At 37.5% G+C, this 26905-nt stretch overlaps 1 protein-coding gene across 1 annotated transcript in view; it reads right to left on the bottom strand.

Annotated features, from left to right (window-relative positions):
* The window catches only part of LOC121870391 (mediator of RNA polymerase II transcription subunit 16-like), a gene marked incomplete in the record, with an annotated part of 168675 nt that overhangs the window by 27145 nt on the left and 114625 nt on the right, over positions 1-26905 (bottom strand). The window contains 2 exon segments of the mRNA XM_042372215.1: positions 13623-13810; positions 18518-18660. Of these exon segments, the coding sequence (XP_042228149.1) occupies positions 13623-13810; positions 18518-18660 (331 nt within the window).

Raw genomic sequence — 26905 nt, 5'->3', positions numbered from 1 at the left:
TAGAGACAGAAACATGTGGAGCTGTTGAAAAAGTGAAAATAATCCTGTTTTGTATAACATAATGGATGGATGACTTTGATCCACGTTATCCTAAACATAAATTTTGTGCATTTCTTTATTTACATTATCATCATATACAGCTATACAGAGTTTACTGTACTGTCAGTTCTCCTATAAGCATGTTTGACGATGAATGTATTAGGGAACACATTTTTTACAACAGATGTGAATTGGATATATGCAATTGAATAAATGTAACTACCTGTAAGTTTCTCAAGTAAGAATGAGCGGTTTTGCAGCTGCCTCAGCATAGAGAACACAATGCAGGATGTTACCCATGCAGTTCAGCCATTCTTGTTTTATTTCACACACATCACACATTATCACGGACTGTTTTACCCAAGTATCAACTTCATTGTTATTAATTACAGTAAAACCCTCTTAATCCAGACTCTTTTTATCCAGATTTCTGCTTTCTCCAAACTGGCAAACCACTTTGGACTACAGTAATTTCTGTTATTCTGGATAGAATCTGGATTAACATGAAACAGTCCAGATTTTGTCTTAAAAGTAATATTATTTTGCAGACACACACACACCTCATGATCTTCCAGAACTGTAAGCTTGTCCTTCTAAGTAAATTCCATTCTGGTCCTCTTCTGACTTCCTTTTGAAGTTGTCTTGCCTTTGGAAGTCATTGTAATTAGTCCAGAAAGTCACAAATAGTCCACTGGAGTTAAGAGATGTACACACAAGGCTGTAGCAGTGCAACTGGCTTGAAAACAAAGCAGCTGGCAGTCGTGTGTATTACTTAGTGCTCTGGATTGCCATCCAGATTTAGCTTGGTTAATCCAGACTTTTTCTTGATTAAATAAACCCACTTCAGAAATCGCTTTATCCGGAAATTCACTTAATATGAACTGGAATTCCTCAATTATTCCGTATTAAGAGGATTTTAGAGTACAATGAGTAGAAAGGGTCTCTTGACATTCTAGTGAAGTGAAAAAAAAAAAAAAAAATCTCTTATTTTCAAATTTATGTAAAAAAAAAAATGATTTAAAAAAATACATATTCATAATTTTCATCCTCCACTCTCCTCTACGGCTGCATTGTCTATCACTTAGCAATGTAAACTACTAACACAATATCGAGTATTTCCCCCTTTTCAAGTTTTTTGATTAATGAATGATATTATGAAACTAAAACACAGTTATTATAAAAGAACACAAAAATAAAAATAATATTACAAATTGCAAAGAAAATTTGTAAAACATACTGGTGTTCCTGAACCTACTACAGTACCCACTAACCCCTTAAGGGAATGTCTGGCTGAAAATCAGAAAATTATGAAAATCTTCTGAAAAATTCCTATGGCTATATGCTGACGTATTTTTATTGCATAACTCGTAATATTTATGTAGCAATGCATGATTGTTCTTCCCCCCCTCCATTTAGAGGGCCCTTCTGTTTACAGAGGAAAAACAGTAGAAAAGTATTTATAATATTTTGGTGTAAAGTAATACCAATCTCTTGGTAAAAATCAGTATCTGGCACCTTGCTCAGCTTGCTAACCATGGGAGACAGTCACCACGAGTCACGAGAGTGAGATACGATCGTGAGTTGCTCTCATGCCACCTTTATCGGCCGGTATCTCAAAACAAGTTTTTCTAACCTTCAAATCCCTAAGGCTCGGTTATTTGTGGGCCAATTCTAATACAACAAAAACTAGGTACAGTAATATCTCCATTAGCCGGAATCCCTCAAACCCTGAAATCTTCGATAGCCGGAATTGAAATTTGCTCGGAAAATCGTTCCCAAAGCTGGAATTTTCCACAAAATTTACGGCTTTAGGAACAAATTTTCTGAGGTTGAAAATCTAGATAATTTTCTGCAAATGTCTTGAATAAAGATGAAAGCTAAAATATTTTTGGGTGAGGACCTGACTTGACCTGGCTCAATGTCAGGTCACCCTTTCTTGGGTCGGGGATTAGTGGGTCTCATGACCTGAAGATGTCTTCAATAAACACGAAATCTAAAGTATTTTTAAGGAGATTGTGATAAGTATAAGTATAAATAAACAAAGTTGTATCACTTCAACATTACATTACAGTACATAATATAATAAAATATGGAGTGAGAAAGCAGAAAGGTGTGGGTGATTAAAGAGATGGAGTGGAAAAGAGTGGTAACATGCACCAGTGTTGCCAAGCAATAAGCTCCTCAACAGCTGATCTTTTAATTTGCCTCCATGCAGTCATACAGCAAGACCCCTCGCTGGATGCTTGTTGTCTCAATTCTCGTGGGTGTGGGTGTGGGTGTGGGTGTGTGTGTGTGTGTGTGTGTGTGTGTGTGTGTGTGTGTGTGTGTGTGTGTGTGTGTGTGTGTGTGTGTATTATAATAATAATAATAATAATAATAATAATAATAATAATAAACGGTTTATTGAAAAAGTTTGCAGCCCAAAGGATGAAAATATACATTGGATATAAATAACTTATTACATACATTGGTGGTTTAACAAAAGCCTTCATTAGAGAAAGGAGAAGGAACATACAGTGAAAATACAGATTAATGTTTACACACGTAGATCATGTGAGCTGAGGTGTTGAACAGCAGACATGTAGTGTAGTAACTCCCTCACAGATGGCGTTATGAGGGGCATCATGTGGAGCACTAGTTTCCTCACAGGTGGTGTTATCAGGGGCTTGATGTGGTGTAGTAATTCCCTCACAGATGGTGTATGAGGGGCCTGATGATGTAGTAATTCCCTCACAGATGGTGTTATGAGGGGCCTGATGTGGTGTAGTAATTCCCCCACAGATGGTATGAGGGGCCTGATGTGGTGTAATAATTCCCTCACAGATGGTGTTATGAGGGGCATCGCGTGGTGTAGTAATTCCCTCACAGATGGTGTTATGAGGAACCTCACATGATGCTGTAGCAGCTCATTCACTACGTGGTGTCGTAGCATCATGGGGACACCACGTGGTCTGTTGTAACAGGACTTCACTCACTCAAGTGAATGAGGTGTGGTCCCAGGCCTTTCTATTGTGGAGTCTCAGGGGAATTATCACTGGGTACCTGGGACCTCACTGTGTGAAGGTTAGCTTGGGTAAGACTCAACTGTAACTGTCGAGTTGTTTTTCACTGACTTAAGCACTGTTCACTACAATTCAACACTGGTTCCATTCCTTTCCCAAATGAAATAGTAACTTCTGGCGAGAATTTGTTGATATTCCGGTGGGGAGGAGGGTTCAGGGGAGGGAGCTAGTATGGGCCAACATAGCAGTTGACGTGGCTGCTGCTGAGCAGCGCCAGGTGCGTCTGACCCGTCTTGACCCGTCGGTGGTCAAGGATGAAGTGTGTGTGTGTGTGTGTGTGTGTGTGTGTGTGTGTGTGTGTTTTGAGCTTGTCAAGCACATTGTAGGATTTGAAGATGTTGATGAAGAGTTTGTTCAGGAGTCAGGTGGTGAGATGACATGCCAAGACACTTACACAGCACACACATTAACAGCACTACTAAACCATTGTCTTATAACATTTTTACATTTTAATTTCTATTTTAAAATTAATTGATACATGATGGCTCGACAGGGCGACATTTACACTTAGACAACTGATCAATGAATAAACCAGGGTATATTTTGACATTTTATACACTAGTGATGTCACAAAAACTTCGAAACTGCAACCACATAAATTATCACAACCTGTACTCAAATGTACTACAGTAAGTTAAATACTAAAATTACTATGTCTAGTGCAAAATAAGGGATGTTTATACTCAAATTAATTGCTATCCTACAAGAATTCCAGCAATGCAATGTAGGTAGTAGGTAGTAAGCAGCTACCAAACAGGGAGGTACTACCGCCTGGGAAGATATTGGAAGCATAACGTATTGTCTAATGATAGACCCTGCTACCATATGGCATTAAAAAAATTGTGACCAAGTCCCAGGTTGCTGATTTGTCTTTCTGCCTCATTTACACACAATTGCAGGGTCTCAATTGTTTCTCTTACCAGTGACAACACAACATACATAAATTGTTTCTCACTTTTGATAATTTCTTTAATTTTTGTATTTCTTTATGGTTTTATTATTATAACAACACTGTAATAATAATAATAATGGTGGTAATAATAATAATAAAGAACCATAAAATGTTATCATTATTATTTTATATTAAATTTTGTATTTTTTATTAAAATTTTTATTTACTGTACAGTATAGTCTGGATTTACGCGTTTGGTCATTTACGCGGTGCCTTGCCAGAATGAAATGTTTTAATTACTCGGTAAATTTGGTCATTTACGCGGAGTGGCTGGAAAGGTCCAGACGCACCGCGCCATTTTGTATTCACGTGGTCCATGATTGACCATAAGCGGGACGCGGCACGGGTAAGGGTGCTCAGTATGTCGCTGTTGCGTTATCGCTGACGACATATGACGCATTGGACTGTGATTGGGCCACGCATCCTTACCTCCCTCCCCCGCTAGCTGTGATTGGTTTAATGTAATATGACGTGCCCTGCCACGGGAGGGAAGAAGCCGCTGACCTACCCGCGCCAGTCACATTGTTCTCAGTCACCGAGTATACAGTTCTCTCGTGTGCCTACTTATCTCTTCAACAATGGCTTCCGCTGGAACCCCACCACCCCAGAAAAACCTTGAACTACCTGGTCCAAGCCGCCCCAAGCCTAAGAAGATACGACGAGCTTTAAGCTATGAAGTTAAATACAAGATCGTGCAGGAGTTGGAGAAAGGTACGAGACAAGTTGATTTGGTGCGCCAGCATGGCGTGAACGAATCTACGATCCGGACGATCAAGAAGGATGCCGCCAAGATAAAAGAACACATGAGCATCACAAAGTCTGCAGGTGCTTCAATGGTGAAGTACTGTCAGAATAAGGTGATGCTCAAGACTGAGAATTTGCTGGTGAGCTACTTGATTCGTCAGGCAAGACAGAACAGGGCGGTGGACACACGGTCAGTGCAGGAGTACGCCCGTGAACTGTACGTAGCAGTGGCGCGCAAGATGGGAATTGCAGAGCCCAAACCCTTCACTGCTTCCTCTGGGTGGCTGCAAGGGTTTAAGAAATGGAACAAGATAACTAACATTAACATTGTTGGTGAAGGTGGTAGTGCTGACTGTGTTGCGGCGAGTGATTTTCCTCCAATCTTACGAGAAGTTATGGAGGAAGGACAGTACACCAACGACCAGGTGTTCAACATGGATGAATCTGGTCTGTTTTGGAAAAAGCTGCCTTCCAAGACCTTCGTTGTCAAGTCTGCCAGCAAGTGTTGGGGCCGGAAATTGCAGAAGGAGCGCATCACCGTCTTCTTTACCACCAATGCCTCCGGTACCTGCAAACTCAAGTTATCGGTGATCCACACAGCCCTTAAGCAACACGCCTACAAGAACATGGACATGACCAAGCTAAATGTTCACTGGCTGACCGCACGTAAGGCGTGGATGTTCTCTACTCTGTCCCTCTCCTGCTTTGATGACTGTTTCGTTCCCGACGCGAAGAAATTCTGCGAGCAACGGAATGTTCCATTCAACATTTTGTTGCTCCTTGACAACGCACCAGGACACTCGCGCCTACTGTTGGATCATCACCCCAACGTAAAAGTGGTCTTCCTTCCCCCTAACACTACGTCATTAATCCAGCCCATGGATCAAGAGTTAATTTGTAATGTTAAGGCTGCTTTCTCTGCAAAGAAGTTTCGGCTCCTTAATGACTTGACCCACACCAAAGATGAGTTGCGAACCTGAGTGACACCGATAGCGAGAGCGAGGACGAGGAGCAAGAAGAGTTGGCGGAGCAAGAAGTTCGCGTCAAACAGTTTTGGAAGAAATTCAAAGTCATGAAAGCTGTTGATTTCTTGGTGGAGGCATGGGGGCAGCTGTCTGTGGCAACGATTTGTCACGTGTGGTGGCATGTGTTGCAAGGTATCCCAGGTGTGAGGCAGAGGCAACCTGTGACTGGTGAGGTTCAGTCTGTTGCAGTGGCAGTGGACCTTGCAAGAGAAGCTGCACAGAGTGTTACAGCTGCAGGCTTCTCAGAGACCACCAACGATGACATCATGGAGGTGATCAGGGATCCTGAGGTGACTGCCGACGAGATGCTAGATGATGATGACGTCAGTGAGGAGGCAGGTGGTGCTGCAGCCCGAGAAAAACAGAAGTTAACACATGGTAATGTAAAGGATGCCATCGAGGTTGCAGAGAAACTCAAGCTCATCCTTTCCAACAACCCTGACAATCACCGGTATGAAGCCTTCAATAACCATCTGTTGCAAACTATGGAGCCATACAACAAGATGTATCACGAACACATCAACACTAGCCGTCAGCGTAACATCACCGACTTCTTCGCCCGCAACCCTCCACAGCCAGCCCAAGTCAGTGATAGTGACAGTGATGGTGACTTTGAGGGGTTTGTCAGGGAGGGCCTGATATCTGTGGTGGATAGTGATAGTGCTTCACCTGAGGGCCACTAATGTGCACTCTGCCTCGGAACCAGCCCCCATCCATGCATGCCGACCCATCTCTTCTACTAACGTAAGTGTTAAACCTTGATTTTTCTTTTACCTGGTACAGTATATTATTCTCTTATTGATATTTATCTTCTATATTATGTGTGTGTGCATACCATCATAAAGTTAAGATACTATTTTTACTACAATGTACGTAAGTGTGTTGGAAAAGTGGAGTTTGGGGGTCGGCCCAGTCTCTATTTCAATTAATCCCATATGTTCTGTTATTTCATTTACGCGTTTCTGGTTTTACGCGGACCTCCACGGGTTCAATTGACCAAGTAAGCCCAGACTACGTATACTGCACTATGAATTACAGTACAGGTTGTACCTCTCTAGTCCGGCATTCTGTGGTCCGGAACGATTTTAGTTTGTCCAATAGGTAGATAGGCAGCTTTTTTTTTTTTTTTCTTTACTTATCTGAATTATTATTACAGGAGTATTAAATTTTTGCCCCTCAGGCCCCAATGTGGGTCAGTGACCTATGCCCGGGTGGGCTAATCCCCTTAAAAAACAAAAAAAATAAAACAAAGCCGCGGGAAATTAAGGTTTGTTTACATCCGGCAGTTCGGCTGCTCTCTCTCTCTCTCTCTCTGCTTGTCTATACAGAGTACAACATTTAACCCTTCAATATATATATGAGCAGTAAATAAGTGTTGCTTTCATATTCTTATGTAGAGTAATGACGATATGTTTTCACATGTGCACACTTACATACGCGCAGTCTCACTTTTTTTTAACCATTAATAGTTAGCTACTTATATTGTTCCATTTATTAACATTAAATAACATTACAGGTACTTCAAACAGCCATATTAATTTTTTTACATTAATTTTACTACAGCTAAACTCAGGGTCTTATTTTCTTCAGTTTTATATGTAGAACCAATCAGTCACTGGTTTCGTAAGCTTTAACATAAACAATGCCGGCAGCCGTCTCGTCTCCTCTAATATTCCACGTATTATTAATAAATTGTATTGTTAATTTTGCACACACGTACATTAATTCAATAAAAACAAATTCAGAAACATTAATTAAAATATATATGAACAGTAAATAAGTGTTGCTTTCATATTCTTATGTAAAGTAATGACGATATGTTTTCACGTGTGCGCATGCGCACTTACATATGCGATCTCTCTTTTTCTTTACCATTATCGTTAGCTACTTCTATTGTTCCATTTATTAACATTAAATAACATTACTTAAAACAACCATATTAATTTTACTACAGCTACAACCAAGGTCTTATTTTCTTCAGTTTTATATGTAGAACCAGTCAGTCACTGGTTTTGTAATCAACGAAAACAATGCTGTGTCATTTCCTCATGTGTTTTAATTTTCTACGTATTATTAATGAATTGTATTGCTCATTTTGCACACATAAACATTAATTCAATAAAAAAGACATTCAGTAATAAACAATAATGAATCTTTTGTACATAAGAGAAATGACGCTGTTTACACGATTATGCACGTCGTCTGCACGTTGGCGGGCCGTTCAAACCCGTCGAAATTCAAGTTTCCGCCGTCAAAATTTTTATTTATTTATTTTTTGTGTGTTCCAATAAAATACGTTAAGAATTAAAAACTCGCGAAATTTGAGAAGCTACTATACGACATTTAACCCTTCAATATGTCTTCAAAGAGACCATGACGCAGAGAAAGTGGTGCTAGTGCTTCCAGGCATAAGCACAAGTCACTATCTATCCAGGAAAAGGGTGAATTTCCATGGTCCGGCAATTTCCATGGTCCGGCACCGGTCAGGTCCCGAGGTTGCCGGACTAGAGAGGTACAACCTGTATTACAGTATTATTATTATTATTATTACATTTTTGCCCCCCAGGCCCCGATGTGGGCCAGTGACCTGTGCCCGGGTGGGCTAATTCCCATTAAAAAAAAAGAAAAAAAAAAACATCCAACCATCCACACACCCCCAGCAAGAGAATGGACAAGTTGATGGTCGGAATTTTTTCGTAAGATGGCAGGTCAAAGGGTAAAGAAAACGCTTAACACTTAAATTCACGATGGTCATGATATTTTAAAATAAATTGGGCCAAAAAGTGTCAAAAATAAGTGTTAAAGTTGCTAAAAAGTTAAGTGACTGCGAAAAGCTCTGTGATTGGTTATGACATCACTGGTTGGGGCGAGCTTCCCAGCGGGAGGCAGCCAGCTGTAGTTGTCCAACCTTCTCGGCCAATCGGCTCTGTAAATAAATATTATTAGATAATTAATTGTGCTTTAATGTGCAACACAGTAATGCTATTTTGAATATATAAATATTACTAAGCACAAACTAATTCAATTGATATTAGCTGCCCATACAGCAAATTTCATAGCATAAACATTCCAAACAATATTGGTATTATTTTGGTTTGGGTCATCTGGGGAACCTTAACATTTAAACTAAGGGATTCAGTACTTTAAATAATAAAACACATTATCTCTACAGAATTTCTGTCGCAAAACATTTTTCGATCGCATAAGAAAATACAGATCATATGTTAGGTTAAGTCAGGATATGATGAATAATAAGGTTAGCTTAACATACATCGTTAAGGGGGGGGGGGGGTAGTACAGGTTGACTATAAAAAATCCGGTAACCTCAGGACCTGAGGAGTGTCGGATTTTCGAAAATGCCGGAAAACTGATGGTTATATTTGCTGTATAAGTTTAACAGAAAATGACTACCTGTGCAGTCCTTTAAACAAAGGAAATTAAACATTTAAGTTAGGATAATATAATTGACATTGCTGGATTCCTTGTAAGACCAGGAATATTTTGAATATAAATGTCATATAGTTTGCACAAAAGATAACATATTTACTCAGAGTAAACATTATATCTAAAATTTGTATGTCTAATGCAAAATCTATGATGTTTATATTCAAAATGATCATCAAATTGTAAGAATTCCAGCAATGTAAATTATATTCTGGCCGGGTAATTTGTATGAATTTTATGAGCTAAAACATATATCTTCATTAAATAAACAAAGAAATATTTGAAAATGCTCTCCGAAATCCATGCCGGAAAACTGAAGGTTCTGGTTTATCGATTCCCGGATTTTTGATGGTCAACCTGTAACTGAAAACTAGTTTTTTCCGATAGAAATGAAGGTCTAAATTGTTCATAACACATCGCAAACCATCAGAAAACAAATACATAGTCTAAGTACAGGGATGACCAAAACTTAAAATTTACCAAATATAGCCTATCTCGAATTTAAACATCCAAATACTCATGGTAGTTAAAGTAAAAAATTTACCCATTAATTAATATAATTGATGATATATCCCAGTGGTTCATCAGTGAATCATCAAAACAATAACAGCACTATGTTGTCATGTTTACCTAGCACCAGGGATTCTCAAAACAAAGTCCAGACAATGTCATTACTTCTAAATTTACTTATATCTCCATCTAGTACTGATATACTCTGTAAATGAACTGAAAAAAAGAAAGAAAGTACCAGGTAAGAGTACATGACAGCTGAACTGGTGTGAACATGGGAGTTTTTTATGTCCAAAAGAACATAAGAATGGAGGAAACTGCAGCTGGCCTATTGGCCCATACTGGGCAATCCCATTTATACCCAACCCCTATCGCTCATATATCCATCCAACCCATGTTTGAAGCTGCTCTTCACGGCACATTTCTTCACTTACGAAATATCCATGACTTAGACCATACAAAACACCCTTAAAACTTACCTGAACGTGGCATTTGGGGTCTGAAGAGGCCGTCCTTTCTACTACCTCCGACTGCAGCGATGAGTTTGAAACTAGTGACGTCATTGCAAATGGCGGCCCTGTCTCTAGAGAAATAAACTTATCTCTACTATTATAGCAGGACTTTAAACTTTTATTACAAATTATATGTTCCGTATCACTCTACGAACGTGGCAGAGTGTATTTCTTGTGTTTACCCAGAACTGTCAACTCTTCCATTAAGATAACAAGCATAAGGAGAGAAGGTCTTATTGTATGACACATCTGCGTGTGTGTGTAAGACTGCATGGTAGCGAGTTAAATATCAGCTGTTGAGGAGCCCTTGGCAACACTCATTTCTACTCCATCTCTCTAATCACCCACACCTTTCTGCTTTCTTGCTCCATTTTTTAAAATGTTATGTAACATAATGTTGAATGGATACAACTTTGCTCATTTATACTTATATTTGAACTTACCACAATATCTCTAAAAATACTTTAGATTTTGTGTTTATTCAAGATATCTTCAGGTCATGAGACCCACTAATCCTCCACCAAAGAAAAGGTGACGTGACATTACATCAGGTCAGTAATATGAGAACACTGATCCCCCATTCTACCTCCACCTGACATTACATCAGGTCAGGTCAGTTACACGAGACCCACTAAACCACCACAGCTTCATGGGAGTGGAAAATAAGTCTTTGCTGTAACACACAGATTCATTCATGCCCATATCCTATACTGTAGATGTCTTATATTTAAATATACTTATTCAACCAAACTTTTAGATAAACTTCTGGATTATTAAAAAAAAAAAGAAGTTTCTAACTTAATTAGAACTGTACAGCTAGACCCCGACTTACGACGGGGTTAGGGACCCAAATCCAGATCGTAAGTCCGAATGGTCGTAAGTCCCACATATATATAAAAAAAAGAATTTTTTTTTTTTTAATAAAAAATCTACAATGAAATACAGTACAGTAAAAGTAATAAATAATGAGGAATGGATACAGTACAGTGAAAGTAATAAATAATGAGGAATGGATACAGTGTGACTGAGCACTTACCTTTAATGTACAGTCAACCCTCACTTTACGCGGTTAATGTAACCCACAGGGTACCGCAGAAAGTGAGAAACGCGTAAAGTGAATAACATAACATATGGGATTAAATGAAATAGAGACCATCTGACCCCCAAACTCCACTTTTCCAACACAATACCTATGTTCTAGTAAAAATAACATCTTAATTTTATGATGGTACATGCACACAATTAATACTAAAGAGAAATAGAGAAATACAGTCGCCAAGTTAATGTCCATTCAAATAATGGACTCGGCTCCCTCCCCCTCTTCTCACACTACACTCGCTGGCTCTTCCCTCTGAAAAATTTTTGGGGGAAAACCAGGTATAGTAATAAATAATACCTCAAACTAAAGTTAGGATAATATAATTGACATTGCTGGATTCCTTGTAAGACCAGGAATATTTTGAATACAAATGTCATATATTTTGCACAAAAGATAACATATTTACTCAGAGTGAACATTATATCTAAAAATTTTATGTCCAATGCAAAATATATGATGTTTATATTCAAAATGATCATCAAATTGTAAGAATTCCAGCAATGTAAATTATATTCTGGCAGGGTAATTTGTATGAATTTTATGAGCTAAAACAAATATCTTCAGTTAATAAAAAAAAATATTCTTCACACATGCCAGGTGGTCGGTCGCCGGTCCCTCCCTCCCCCCACCCCCTACCAACCCTCCCTACCAGATAAATGTGTGGGAATACCAGACTGTTTACCTTTTTAGTAATAAATAATAAATCAGACTAAAGTTAGGATAATATAATTGACATTGCTGGATTCCTTGTAAGACTAGGAATATTTTGAATATAAATGTCATATATTTTGCACAAAAGATAACATATTTACTCAAGAGTAAACATTATATCTAAAATTTGTATGTCTAATGCAAAATCTATGATGTTTATATTCAAAATGATCATCAAATTGTAAGAATTCCAGCAATGTAAATTATATTCTGGCCGGATAATTTGTATGAATTTTATGAGCTAAATAAAAAAATTATACTTCACCCTCGTAAAGGGGTACACCCACTGCGGAATGTGAGCATCCTGGGTTCTGGCAGGGCACCGCGTAAACGTGGAAACGCGGAATGTGGGACCGCGTAAAGTGAGGGTTGATGTAGTCAGCTGAATGCACATGGGGCCCCCATAATTTTCTAATTATACATGGAGACTACATTAACTGGAAACGTTTCGGTATAGAAAATGCGTGCGTCATTTGAAGAAAAAAAAAAAAAAAAAATGGTCACAACTGCGGCGGTCGAAATTCCCGACGGTCGTAAGTCGAAGCAGTCGTAAGTCGGGGTCTAGCTGTATATACAAACTCCAGTAGTTTAGACTCAAGGAAAACATCTCCAGCACCCAGAAACGTTCTAGGGAAGTGGGCTAGTGTCAGTTTGTACAGGAAGTCTAGTTTAACACTTGGAAACTTTTCCCAGTAATCGGAAAAGGTTCCGAGGATAAGGAATTTTTCCGGGTTTGAGAAAGTCGTCTCGTTACTCGGAAATCTCTCATCCCTGTAAGTGCTCTGCACCAATTGTTCTGGCTAACGGGGATATCACCGTAGTAGAATAACATACTGTGAATGGTGTAACATATAGATTTTCTTTATATTTGGCTTGGTTTTTTATTAACAGATTTATCTTTATAAATATTTGGAGGAGAAAATGGTGTTAGGAAAGAAATTCATGCACCCAATAAGAAAGTGATAATCAAAATGATCTAAATGTTACGTTCAAGAAGAGTAAGTTACTTATATTCCACATAAATTTCAACATAATTTAGAGAAGTTATGGAGAAGTACGATTTTGAAAATTGATAAGAATATAAGGGAAAAACCAGACATCAGGGATTAGGGATTAGGCAGAACCGATTCATGGGTGTAGTAATAATGTATCTGGTGTCCTTAATTGCTGACAGGAAACTGATATTGATCAATCAATATTAATGAATTTCATGCTTCAGCCAGATTGCTCCACCTAATTCACATTGAATCAATGATTATTATAATGTGATGTTCTTCAGGAATGCAACCACCTCGTTATAGGAGAACTAAATGTACTCATTTTCCGAAAACACTTATTATGTCTCCTTTTATGTTCAGTTATACCAAAAACCTATTCCTGTTTTTTTTAGTGAACTAAGGTTTCCATATTTTCTGTGTTGCATTTGTGGTATTTTTTGAGGACCTAACCCCTGTGAACATTGAGGGTCTATTGTGTAATTTAATAATAGGAAAAAATATTTTGAAAAAGACTTGAGAGCCTTACCTTACTATTCTGGGCTAGCATAAACAGAATGAAAAGTGTGAGGTCTGCTGAAAACTGCAATAGCGGCTGAAGATTCTGCAACTGTCCTGGATCCACCTGACAGTCTTTGATATTTACAGAACTGCACAAGTGATCCAATGATTTTTCAATATCTAAAATATCAAGAGAAGACCGACTCTCCAAGTACCCTGAAAAAAAAAAAATAAATAAATAAAATAAAAAAATAAAAAGAAAAAAGAAAAGAAAAAAAATGTAAGATATAATTCATCACCCACTATCTGAGATGTCATTTTCTATTCGAAGGAACCAAAGAATGACTAGCACACAAATACAGTACCACATACTAATACAAAACACCATCCTATTAACTCTGCTTGAACCAGAGACATGTGATCAATAGAACACCGTTAGCTACATATTACATAATGTACCATACTTTCCTTTAATCAAATGAATTTTGTTTCATCACCTTCAAAGACCCGAGCCAAAAAATAAAAAAGCAAATTGACAATCTCACAACCTACACTCATTTTTTGTCTGCCAATAAGAAGAAATTATATTTACATCAATTGTAATGGCAGGATTGATGAATTGATCCTGAAATATCCTTTTATAATTGAGACCAGACCAGAGGACCTTTGTAATCTTGCCTGCTAAATCAAGAGGTCATAACCCACAATAACCCTGATAACAGGTAACAGCTACTCAAAAAACTAGACATACCTTCCCCTTATGAGAAGACGTTTCTTTGGAAACAAGTGTCACCATCCACTTTTTCTTTCGTTACACTTTGGTAAGTGGCCTAATAGCTATAATTTTTCATTATTATTATTTTTTTAATTTTTTATTCCTTCATTCCAATTTGAAATTCTTTTGTTTCTAAATGAATATTGATTCTACAATTTTCAGTGTGTCTGTTGTACAAATGTAGCACAGTTTTCAACCTGAGATGTGATATTCATTCATGAGAGAGATGTATCTCGTCTAACATGATTGATTACATTCAACTTGGCTGTATTCCTTAGGCATTAAACAGGTATATGTTGTGGGCAGTTTAATCTGGGTTGTTAGTATTCAGGAAAATTGTGGTTAGTTCTGGAATGGCTAAAAGTTGCAGGTAAGACTCTCGGGATCACCTGAAATTTATTTAATGAGCCTGTCACTCACTCTGTTTGAAACCCCAGAAAAACCAGATATCGCGGAGAAGAAATTTTTTCCTGAGTGCTATTCATGGCTAAGATACTGTCACACATTTATTATAACGATTCCTTCCAACATAAAAAAGGTTGGGAAATCACATAAAACCATAAAAAAAAAAAAAATAAAAGCCACTTTGGCTTGTATAAGTGAAAAGTGAGAATTTACTGTTGATTTCTTTTCGTGCTGTACCCACATCATTGTTCATTAAAACTTTAATAACTCGGCATGTTTGGGGCTCTGGCCTTGCTGAATTATCCCAAATTCCTACTTATCGAGGCACTCCTCCCCTCCATACAAAAATACAACAATAAAGAATTATCGGCCCATATACATGTACAGTATTACCCCGCTTTACACGGTTTCACTTTCCGCGATTCTCATTTACGCGGTACCTTGCCAGAACCGGACTTTCACTTTCCGCGGTGCATCTACTCATATACGCGTGAAGTATAATTATTATTTTTTTATTTAGCTCATAAAATTCATACAAATTACCCGACCGGAATATAATTTACATTGCTGGAATTCTTACAATTTGATGATCATTTTGAATATAAACATCATAGATTTTGCATTAGACATACAAATTTTAGATCTACTCTAAGTATTTTGTTTACTCTGAGTAAATATGTTATCTTTTGTGCAAAATATATGACGTTTACATTCAAAATATTCCCTGACCTGCAAGGAATCCAAAAATGTCAATTATATTATCCTAATTTTAGTCTGAGGTATTATTTATTACTAAAAGTTAAAGTCTAGTTCTTTCACCCAACATTTCTCTGGTAGGGAAGGAAGGTGGGGGGTGGGGGGAGGGTTGGGACCGACCGACCATCTGGCGCGGTTGGAAGAGGGGGGGAGGCAAGTTGGGGTACTTTGATTGACAGATAGTGTCGTGAAGAATATTTTTTTTTTTATTAACTGAAGATATTTGTTTTTGCTCATAAAATTCATACAAATTACTGGACCAGAATATAATTTACATTGCTGGAATTCTTACAATATGATGATCATTTTTAATATAAACATCATGGATTTTGCATTAGACATACAAATTTTATATCTAATGTAATAATTTGGATTACACAAAGCAAGTACTTTATCTTTTGTGCAAAATATATGAAGTTTACATTCAAAATATTCCCTGACCTGCAAGGAATCCAGAAATGTCAATTATATTATCCTAACTTTAGTCTGGGGTATTATTTATTTCTAAACTTAAAATCTAGTGTTTCACTCAATCATTTCTCAGAGAGGTAGGGGCCAGTGAGCTGGGAAGAGGGGGGGATTTGAGTCCATTATTTGAATGGACATTAACCTGGCGACTGTATTTCTCTTAAATATTAATTGTGTGAGCATACCATCATAAAATTTTGATGTTATTTTTACTATAACATAGGTATTGTGTCAGAAAAAGTGGAGTTTGGAGGTCGGGCCAGATCTCTATTGGAATTAATCCCATATGTTCTGTTGTTCACTTTACGCGGTTTTCACTTTCCGCGGTACCCTGTGGGTTCAATTGACCGCGTAAATCGGGGTACTACTGTACAGGGTAATTAATATTTTTTAAGAAGTAACACTTACCAGCACTGCAGTAGGCAAGAGGCACGGTAGGGGAAATGCTACGTAAACAGTAAACAGTTCGGCACTTATGTATACAAAATAAAGAATTAATTTTAACAAAAATAATTGTTTTCCCTACGTATAATTCAAGTCTGAGTATGTAAATAAACATGTAACATATATAACTAAGGATATTATAGCCCACCCTAGTAACAAAGTTTTCTTTAATACAGAGCAAAAGAGTACAAATTAAAATACTCAAATGTGGCTTTCAAATAAAGAAAGTACTTAAATATATAAAACTAAAAAATAAGAAAAACAAAGAGCATGGGTGGGTGTGTGTGTGTGTGAATAAAGCGTATATGAAGGCAGTAAGCTGTACTGCGTGCCTGACTCACCTGCCACCCTCCCTCCAATGTGATGTCACAGCACACACACGCACACATCTCCGTCAGCTGGTTGACTGCCTGGCTGAACTGTGGCATCACTTAGATGATAGTTTGAGTGTGGGAGGAGCTATTTTTTGTACATAAAATATGTGCTATTGTATTTTATGATGTGCTATATATAAATTTTATTGTTTATCACAGCAATTTTAGCTTAAAAACTGGTTATAGCACTACAGGTGTCAGACACGCAAATAATTGTTAGACTAAATTAGAATATTTACCAAAGGGAACAAAGTTGGGATACCTGGAAGATGCAGACAGTTGGAATTGGGATAAAATGAATTGCACTGTAAGTTAAATAAAGTCTATGACAGGATTTACCATAATAGCAAAGACATTCTGCATACAGTGGCTGGCCTGACATGAAAGGGGGAGGTTGTTGGGTGTTACTGGGTCAGTACCGTGGGAACCAAATTTTACCTGGGAGTGCTGAATATTAATTCTGGTACTCTAAATACTCTGTGGTGCAATGTATAGTACTTTATACTCAAATTATTGGAGTGCTACAGCACCCTCCCTTCCCACATCCATGTGCTGGGTGGAGTGAGCCAGCAGCATCAGACCACAACAACAACAAACACCAGACTGACCAAGCGTGAAGCGCAGAGAGGTGAGTGTTTCCCATGTGGCCAAATATGCCAAGATTTTCCCAGATAATTTTATATAACTTGTCATTTCATGAGTTATTTTATAAAAAATTCCGAGACCATATACAGTACATGCTACCGGTAAATTATATGAAATTTTGAGATATCAAATGGTGACTTATCAAGGGTTTACCGTATTAGTCAGTATAAAATGCACATGGCAAGAAAGAGTAAATCATAAGGAAGACAAGAATATAATCAGAAAAAAGTATACAGTATAGTCTTCATTTACGAGGTCAATTGAACCCGTGGAGGTCCGCGTAAAACGAGAAACGAGTAAACGAAATAACAGAACATATGGGATGAATTGAAATAGAGACTGGGCCAACCCCCAAACTACATTTTTCCGACACAATACCTACATTGTAGTGAAAATAACATCTTAATTTTATGATGGTATGCGCACACAATTAATAATTAAGAGAAATATCAATAATATTAGGATTTTTAACACTTACAATAGTAGTAAAGATGGCTGGGCACACGGGAATGGGGGGTTGGTTCCGAGGCAGAGGGCAGATTATTGGCCCTCACCTGTATCACTTGTATTACCTGTATCACTATCACCACAGAGGCTTGCAGGGCCTATTTGTCAAACTCCTCAAAGTCCATATCCTCACTATCACTGACTTGGGCCGGCTGTGGTGGGTAGCAGGTGAAGAACTCGGTAATGTTTTGTCGACTGGGGGACCTTGTGCGCACCCTGCCTGCACCGCTTCCCGCGTAAATGATGGAATGAACCGTGTAAATAAAAATTGTCGGTCTGGCAAGGTGCCACGTAAATGACCAAACGCGTAAACCAAATCCGCGTAAATCGAGACTATACTATAATGTAAAAAGTAACAAAGTGATGGAAAGGCAAAATTTTCATTTGCATTCAATAAATACGGCACTTATGGGTGTATGGTCCCAAGAGTGCTAACTCACATGCAATGAAGAATCTGCTGTACAGTGGGATGATTTCTTTCTAGTTCAGGACTTGGTAAACAGTTTCTAAGTAGTCCAACAAATGTACAGTAAAACAAGTCAGACTTACCCTGTATGGATGCACTAATATTTTTATCTGCAGTGGCAACATCACACGTAACTGGGCGAAGGGACCTAAATATCTGTTGTGTAGCAGTTAACTGAGCTTGTAGTCGTGATTCTATTGCTTTTTGCTGCTGGCTTCCTAATAGTCTGTAAAAAAAAAATAATAATAATAATAATATATCCCCTTCTATTATGGCATTTCCTGCATCAAGAGTCACTTCTCAGCAACAAACATAATCATCGCCATCATTATCATCAACATTTTACAGCCATTTTTGACGTTTGCCTGCATTACCTGATGGCAGCTTTCCATAATGTAGGGCAGTGGCATATATGGGGGGGTGCATGTGGCCATGACACCCCCTTTTGCTACTGCCCTCAACTTATTCCAATCCTACACAATCAGTTTGCAAGGACGTAAGAACTTAGAAATTAATTCTGGCCCATAAATTATGTCCTACTACAGTATTTATTGCAGATGGCTTCAAAAAGTCTCCCAGCTGTATGGGCTCACTACAATTGCCCCTTGCTTACACCACTGGATGGAATAATGTCCCTATCTTCAAGTCTTAGACCCCCCGTCCCCTTTTCAAAAAACTTATACATGCCACTGTTATCAGGTCTCTTGCAGCCTCTCTTGACAGGTTCTTAACTTGAATATCATTTCTTACAATCTCTTCCCAAGTTGTTCTTGGCCCACCCTGGGGTCTCTTTCCCTCCACATTTAAATTACTGTATTAGATCTCTTGACCAAGTTGGTTTCATCTATTCTCCCCAAATGCCTAGACCATCTTAGCCCACCTTTATGCAAAGCTTCACCAATACTGTATTCTTAATATCAAGCCACTCTCTTAGCACTGACCAGTGTTTCCTGGTTTTCAGTGTCACATTTCACATCCACCTCACCATTTTCATTTCATCTCACTCAAGCCTGAATCATTCTTTTTTAATCACCCATGTTTTGCTGCCACATAACAATATGATTCTCACACGAGTTGCATACATCTATCCTTTTACGTGTAAGGAAGGTCCTCTTGCCGTCAATAAAGGCAGCAACTCCTTATACTTCCTCCAGCAATGATCATGTCACCCAGGTAATAGAACTCATCGACACAATCCAGGAACATTTCCCCAATGTTGAGTTTCTCCAACCTTGCGAAGGCCACATGGTTATCTGTGCATACAGAACACTTAAAATCATTACATCCTGCATTTGCCATCCACTCCATTGCATTTCTTGTGTATCCATCTTCTACACTTACTGTACATTATTGAGTTTCAGCCAACACCTTTCTTACAGACAGTACTTGGCTATTTTCCACTTTCTACCACGGGTCCTTCCCCCATGCCACTAATAAATAATTTTATTTTAGCGACATTCACTCACAAACCCTTTGAATATACTCTTTCCTTCTATTTCTTAAATTTTTCTGTTGTATCTTCAATACTATTGGCTACCAGCATTCAGCACTAAGTCACACAACAACTCCAGAGTAAGCCAGTCTTAAAGTCCCATTCTGTCTTTAGCACCATTAAAAACAGAAGGGAGCTCAAGACAGATCCCTGGTGAACCCCTATTTTCTTCTCAAATTCCTCACCATTTACTCACAGAGAACAGCAGTTCTTGAGCATTCACACAATGCCATAACCACTCAAACCCCTAGCTTTTTCATTACTCTACATATGCAAAGTACAGCTATTTATTCTTCCTCTAGACATTTTCCTGTAGCAGTTGCCTGGCTATAAATAATGCCTCTGTTGTCTGGGCCAGATTAAGCTTTCATGAGGCCCTGGTCTGGGATATTTTACTGAGGACCCCATATTTTAAAGATTCCATTTTACAAGCTCAATTTCCTTAATAAAACTCAAACATTTATCCATAAGAATTAAAATTTTTTTGTAAATGTACTAGTAAATAATCAGAGAAACCACTACAAGTTACCGTAAATATTAATTTCTTTCATTCATGAATGGAAGTAAATCACATATCCACATTATTAAAAAATTATTTGAGTTAATATCATACAACCTGCATCAAACACAACAGATAAAATGTTCATTATTCCATCTTTCAATAATAAAAAAGACTCCAACACATCAGAAAATTCACTTGTTGCAGTAGTTCATGCTCAATCGACATCAGTGATAAATGATTAAGTCTTTTCTTCAGCATACTTACCTGTTAGTCATTTTTACTTATTCCAGCTTTGAAAATGATCGATTCCTAAGGAATTTGTAACTATGAGTGGTAAATACATTTTCAAGGTAATTGCAACATTTGGGGAAGGTTGAAGCTAATTCATGTTTTAGTAGTGTGTTGTACAAATTCTGAGCAGTTTTGATGTTTCCCATATTCATTTGACCTTGTTCCACAAAACAGTAGAAGTGGGTGAATTCTTCAAAAAGGATGGTTCCAAAGCATTTGCATATGCCATCAGTAGCCACATGCTTTCTCTCTGTCTTGTAGAGACAAGATATTGAAAGTCACCAGGATGTCAGAGATTATTTGCATATAAATAAGCATCAATCCATTTCTCCAGTGCAACACAGATGGTCAATAATTAGTAGAAATGAATCGAAGCAAAATTTGTCACTATAGTTCATTAGAAATAAATTATTTGTATAAAATATATTACATTATTGATTATTATAATACATACTGTATTGTCTTTAATGTGGATACTGTGTAGTGGTCTAATTAGATCTGATATAGGCCTAATGAGGGTTAATAGGTACGAGAGATGATACTTGTGTAAACGTGCTGGAGGTGGGAGAGGGGGTCTGGCCTTGCCTCATTCACCAGTAAGAGTTGTGAACTGTTGTACAATAATAACCTACCAGAGAATGTTGTGACAGTAAGAGTTGTGAACTGTTGTACAATAATAACCTACCAGAGAATGTTGTGACAGTAAGAGTTGTGAACTGATGTACAATAAAAACCTACCAGAGAATGTTGTGACAGTAAGAGTTGTGAACTGTTGTACAATAATAACCTACCAGAGAATGTTGTTATAGTAAGAGTTGTGAACTGTTGTACAATAATAACCTACCAGAGAATGTTGTGACATTAAGAGTTGTGAACTGTTGTACAATAATAACCTGCCAGAGAATGTTGTGACAGTAAGAGTTGTGAACTGTTGTACAATAATAACCTACCAGAGAATGTTGTTATAGTAAGAGTTGTGAACTGTTGTACAATAATAACCTACCAGAGAATGTTGTGACAGTAAGAGTTGTGAACTGTTGTACAATAATAACCTACCAGAGAATGTTGTGACAGTAAGAGTTGTGAACTGTTGTACAATAATAACCTGCCAGAGAATGTTGTGACAGTAAGAGTTGTGAACTGTTGTACAATAATAACCTACCAGAGAATGTTGTGACAGTAAGAGTTGTGAACTGTTGTACAATAATAACCTACCAGAGAATGTTGTGACAGTAAGAGTAGTGAACTGTTGTACAATAATAACCTGCCGGAGAATGTTGTGACAGTAAGAGTTGTGAACTGTTGTACAATAATAACCTACCAGAGAATGTTGTTATAGTAGGAGTTGTGAATTGTTGTACAATAATAACCTACCAGAGAATAGTGTGACAGTAAGAGTTGTGAACTGTTGTACAATAATAACCTACCAGAGAATGTTGTTATAGTAAGAGTTGTGAACTGTTGTACAATAATAACCTACAAGAGAATGTTGTGACAGTAAGAGTTGTGAACTGTTGTACAATAATAACCTACCAGAGAATGTTGTTACAGGAAGAGTTGTGAACTGTTGTACAATAATAACCTACCAGAAAATGTTGTGACAGTAAGAGTTGTGAACTGTTGTACAATAATGACCTACTAGAGAATAGTGTGACAGTAAGAGTTGTGAACTGTTGTACAATAATAACCTGCCAGAGAATGTTTTGACAGTAAGAGTTGTGAACTGTTGTACAATAATAACCTGCCAGAGAATTCTGTGACAGTAAGAGTTGTGAACTGTTGTACAATAATAACCTACCAGAGAATGTTTTGACAGTAAGAGTTGTGAACTGTTGTACAGTAAAAACTCAAGCCAGAGAATTCTGTGACAGTAAGAGTTGTGAACTGTTGTACAATAATAACCTACCAGAGAATGTTGTTACAGTAAGAGTTGTGAACTGTGTACAACAATAACCTGCCGGAGAATGTTGTGACAGTAAGAGTAGTGAACTGTTGTACAATAATAACCTGCCGGAGAATGTTGTGACAGTAAGAGAAAGAACTGTTGTACAATAATAATAACCTGCCGGAGAATGTTGTGACAGTAAGATAGAACTGCTGTACAATAATAACCTACCAGAGAATGTTGTTATAGTAGGAGCTAGAATTGTTGTACAATAATAACCTACCAGAGAATAGTGTGACAGTAAGAGTTGTGAACTTCGTTGTACAACAATACCATCAGAGAATGTTGTTATAGTAAGAGTTGTGAACTGTTGTACAATAATAACTCTTACAAGAGAATGCGTTGTGACAGTAAGAGTTGTGAACTGTTGTACAATAATAACTCTGCCAGAGAACAACGTTGTTTAGTTAGAGTTGTGAACTGTTGTACAGTAAAAACCTGCCAGAGAATTCTCTCAGACAGTAAGAGCTAGAATCATGTACAATAATAACCTACCAGAGAATGTTTTGACAGTAAGAGTTGTGAACTGTTGTACAATAATAACCTGCCAGAGAATGTTGTTACAGTAGGAGTTGTGATCTGTTGTACCGTAATAACCTGCCAGAGAATGTTGTTACTGTAAGAGTTGTGAACTGTTGTACAGCAATAACCTGCCAGCGAATGTTGTTACAGTAAGAATTGTGAACTGTTGTACCGTAATAACTTGCCAGAGAATGTTGTTACAGTAGGAGTTGTGATCTGTTGTACAGCAATAACCTGCCAGAGAATGTTGTTACAGTTGGAGTTGTGAACTGTTGTACAATAATAACCTGCCAGAGAATGTTGTTACAGTAAGAGTTGTGAACTGTTGTACAATAATAACCTACCAGAGAATGTTGTTACAGTAAGAGTTGTGAACTGTTGTACAATAATAACCTACCAGAGAATGTTGTTACAGTAAGAGTTGTGAACTGTTGTACAATAATAACCTACCAGAGAATGTTGTGACAGTAAGAGTTGTGAACTGTTGTACAATAATAACCTACCAGAGACTAGTGTGACAGTAAGAGTTGTGAACTGTTGTACAATAATAACCTAACAGAGAATAGTGTGACAGTAAGAGCTGTGAACTGTTGTACAATAATGACCTACCAGAGAATGTTGTTACAGTAAAAGTTGTGAACTGTTGTACAATAATAACCTACCAGAGAATGTTGTGACAGTAAGAGTTGTGAACTGTTGTACAATAATAACCTGCCAAAGAATGTTGTTATAGTAAGAGTTGTGAACTGTTGTACAATAATAACCTACCAGAGAATGTTGTGACAGTAAGAGTTGTGAACTGTTGTACAATAATAACCTACCAGAGAATGTTGTGACAGTAAGAGTTGTGAACTGTTGTACAATAATAACCTACCAGAGAATGTTGTGACAGTAAGAGTTGTGAACTGTTGTACAATAATAACCTACTAGAGAATAGTGTGACAGTAAGAGTTGTGAACTGTTGTACAATAATAACCTGCCACAGAATGTTGTTATAGTAAGAGTTGTGAACTGTTGTACAGTAATAACCTGGCAGAGAATGTTGTGACAGTAAGAGTTGTGAACTGTTGTACAATAATAACCTACCAGAGAATGTTGTGACAGTAAGAGTTGTGAACTGTTGTACAATAATAACCTACCAGAGAATGTTGTGTCAGTAAGAGTTGTGAACTGTTGTACAATAATAACCTACCAGAGAATGTTGTGACAGTAAGAGTTGTGAACTGTTGTACAATAATAACCTACCAGAGAATGTTGTGTCAGTAAGAGTTGTGAACTGTTGTACAATAATAACCTACCAGAGAATGTTGTTATAGTAAGAGTTGTGAACTGTTGTACAGTAATAACCTGGCAGAGAATGTTGTGACAGTAAGAGTTGTGAACTGTTGTACAATAATAACCTACCAGAGAATGTTGTGACAGTAAGAGTTGTGAACTGTTGTACAATAATAACCTACCAGAGAATGTTGTGTCAGTAAGAGTTGTGAACTGTTGTACAATAATAACCTACCAGAGAATGTTGTGACAGTAAGAGTTGTGAACTGTTGTACAATAATAACCTACCAGAGAATGTTGTTATAGTAAGAGTTGTGAACTGTTGTACAATAATAACCTGCCAGAGAATGTTGTGACAGTAAGAGTTGTGAACTGTTGTACAATAATAACCTGCCAGAGAATGTTGTGACAGTAAGAGTTGTGAACTGTTGTACAATAATAACCTGCCGGAGAATGTTGTGACAGTAAGAGTTGTGAACTGTTGTACAATAATAACCTACCAGAGAATGTTGTGACAGTAAGAGTTGTGAACTGTTGTACAATAATAACCTACTAGAGAATAGTGTGACAGTAAGAGTTGTGAACTGTTGTACAATAATAAATTGCCGTTATGTAACGTTGTTATAGTAAGAGTTGTGAACTGTTGTGCCAACAAGCAACTCACCAGAGAATGTTGTTATAGTAAGAAGTCAGGAACTGTTGCAAAGCAATAATAACCTACCAGAGAATGCCAGTTTGGGGTAAGAGTTGTGAACTGTTGTACAATAATAATAACCTACCAGAGAATGTTGTTACAGTAAGAGTTGTGAACTGTTGTACAATAATAACCTGCCAGAGAATGTTGTTATAGTAAGGTTGTGAACTGTTGTACAACCAATAACCTACCAGAGAATGTTGTGACAGTAAGAGTTGTGAACTGTTGTACAATAATAGCCTGCCAGAGAATGTTGTTACAGTAAGAGTTGTGAACTGTTGTACAATAATAACCTACCAGAATGTTGTGACAGTAGAGTTGTGAACTGTTGTACAATAACCTACCACAGAATGTTGTTACAGTAAGAGTTGTGAACTGTTGTACAATAATAACCTACCAGAGAATGTTGTGACAGTAAGAGTTGTGAACTGTTGTACAATAATAACCTACCAGAGAATGTTGTGACAGTAAGAGTTGTGAACTGTTGTACAATAATAACCTACCAGAGAATGTTGTGTCAGTAAGAGTTGTGAACTGTTGTACAATAATAACCTACCAGAGAATGTTGTGACAGTAAGAGTTGTGAACTGTTGTACAATAATAACCTACCAGAGAATGTTGTGACAGTAAGAGTTGTGAACTGTTGTACAATAATAACCTACCAGAGAATGTTGACAGTAAGAGTTGTGAACTGTTGTACAATAATAACCTGCCAGAGAATGTTGTGACAGTAAGAGTTGTGAACTGTTGTACAATAATAACCTACCAGAGAATGTTGTGACAGTAAGAGTTGTGAACTGTTGTACAATAATAACCTACCAGAGAATGTTGTTACAGTAAGAGTTGTGAACTGTTGTACAATAATAACCTGCCACAGAATGTTGTTATAGTAAGAGTTGTGAACTGTTGTACAATAATAACCTACCAGAGAATGTTGTTACAGTAAGAGTTGTGAACTGTTGTACAATAATAACCTGCCAGAGAATGTTGTTATAGTAAGAGTTGTGAACTGTTGTACAATAATAACCTACCAGAGAATGTTGTGACAGTAAGAGTTGTGAACTGTTGTACAATAATAGCCTGCCAGAGAATGTTGTTACAGTAAGAGTTGTGAACTGTTGTACAATAATAACCTACCAGAGAATGTTGTGACAGTAAGAGTTGTGAACTGTTGTACAATAATAACCTACCACAGAATGTTGTTACAGTAAGAGTTGTGAACTGTTGTACAATAATAACCTACTAGAGAATGTTGTGACAGTAAGAGTTGTGAACTGTTGTACAATAATAACCTACCACAGAATGTTGTGACAGTAAGAGTTGTGAACTGTTGTACAATAATAACCTACCAGAGAATGTTGTGACAGTAAGAGTTGTGAACTGTTGTACAATAATAACCTACCAGAGAATGTTGTGTCAGTAAGAGTTGTGAACTGTTGTACAATAATAACCTACCAGAGAATGTTGTGACAGTAAGAGTTGTGAACTGTTGTACAATAATAACCTACCAGAGAATGTTGTTATAGTAAGAGTTGTGAACTGTTGTACAATAATAACCTGCCAGAGAATGTTGTGACAGTAAGAGTTGTGAACTGTTGTACAATAATAACCTGCCAGAGAATGTTGTGACAGTAAGAGTTGTGAACTGTTGTACAATAATAACCTGCCGGAGAATGTTGTGACAGTAAGAGTTGTGAACTGTTGTACAATAATAACCTACCAGAGAATGTTGTGACAGTAAGAGTTGTGA

The sequence above is a fragment of the Homarus americanus genome, unplaced genomic scaffold (genome assembly GCF_018991925.1).
Source record: "Homarus americanus isolate GMGI-L3 unplaced genomic scaffold, GMGI_Hamer_2.0 scaffold40856, whole genome shotgun sequence".
Classification (NCBI taxonomy): Eukaryota; Metazoa; Arthropoda; class Malacostraca; order Decapoda; family Nephropidae; genus Homarus; species Homarus americanus.
The sequence above is the reverse complement of the archived record's forward strand: the minus strand, read 5'-3'. Positions and strand labels throughout refer to the sequence as shown.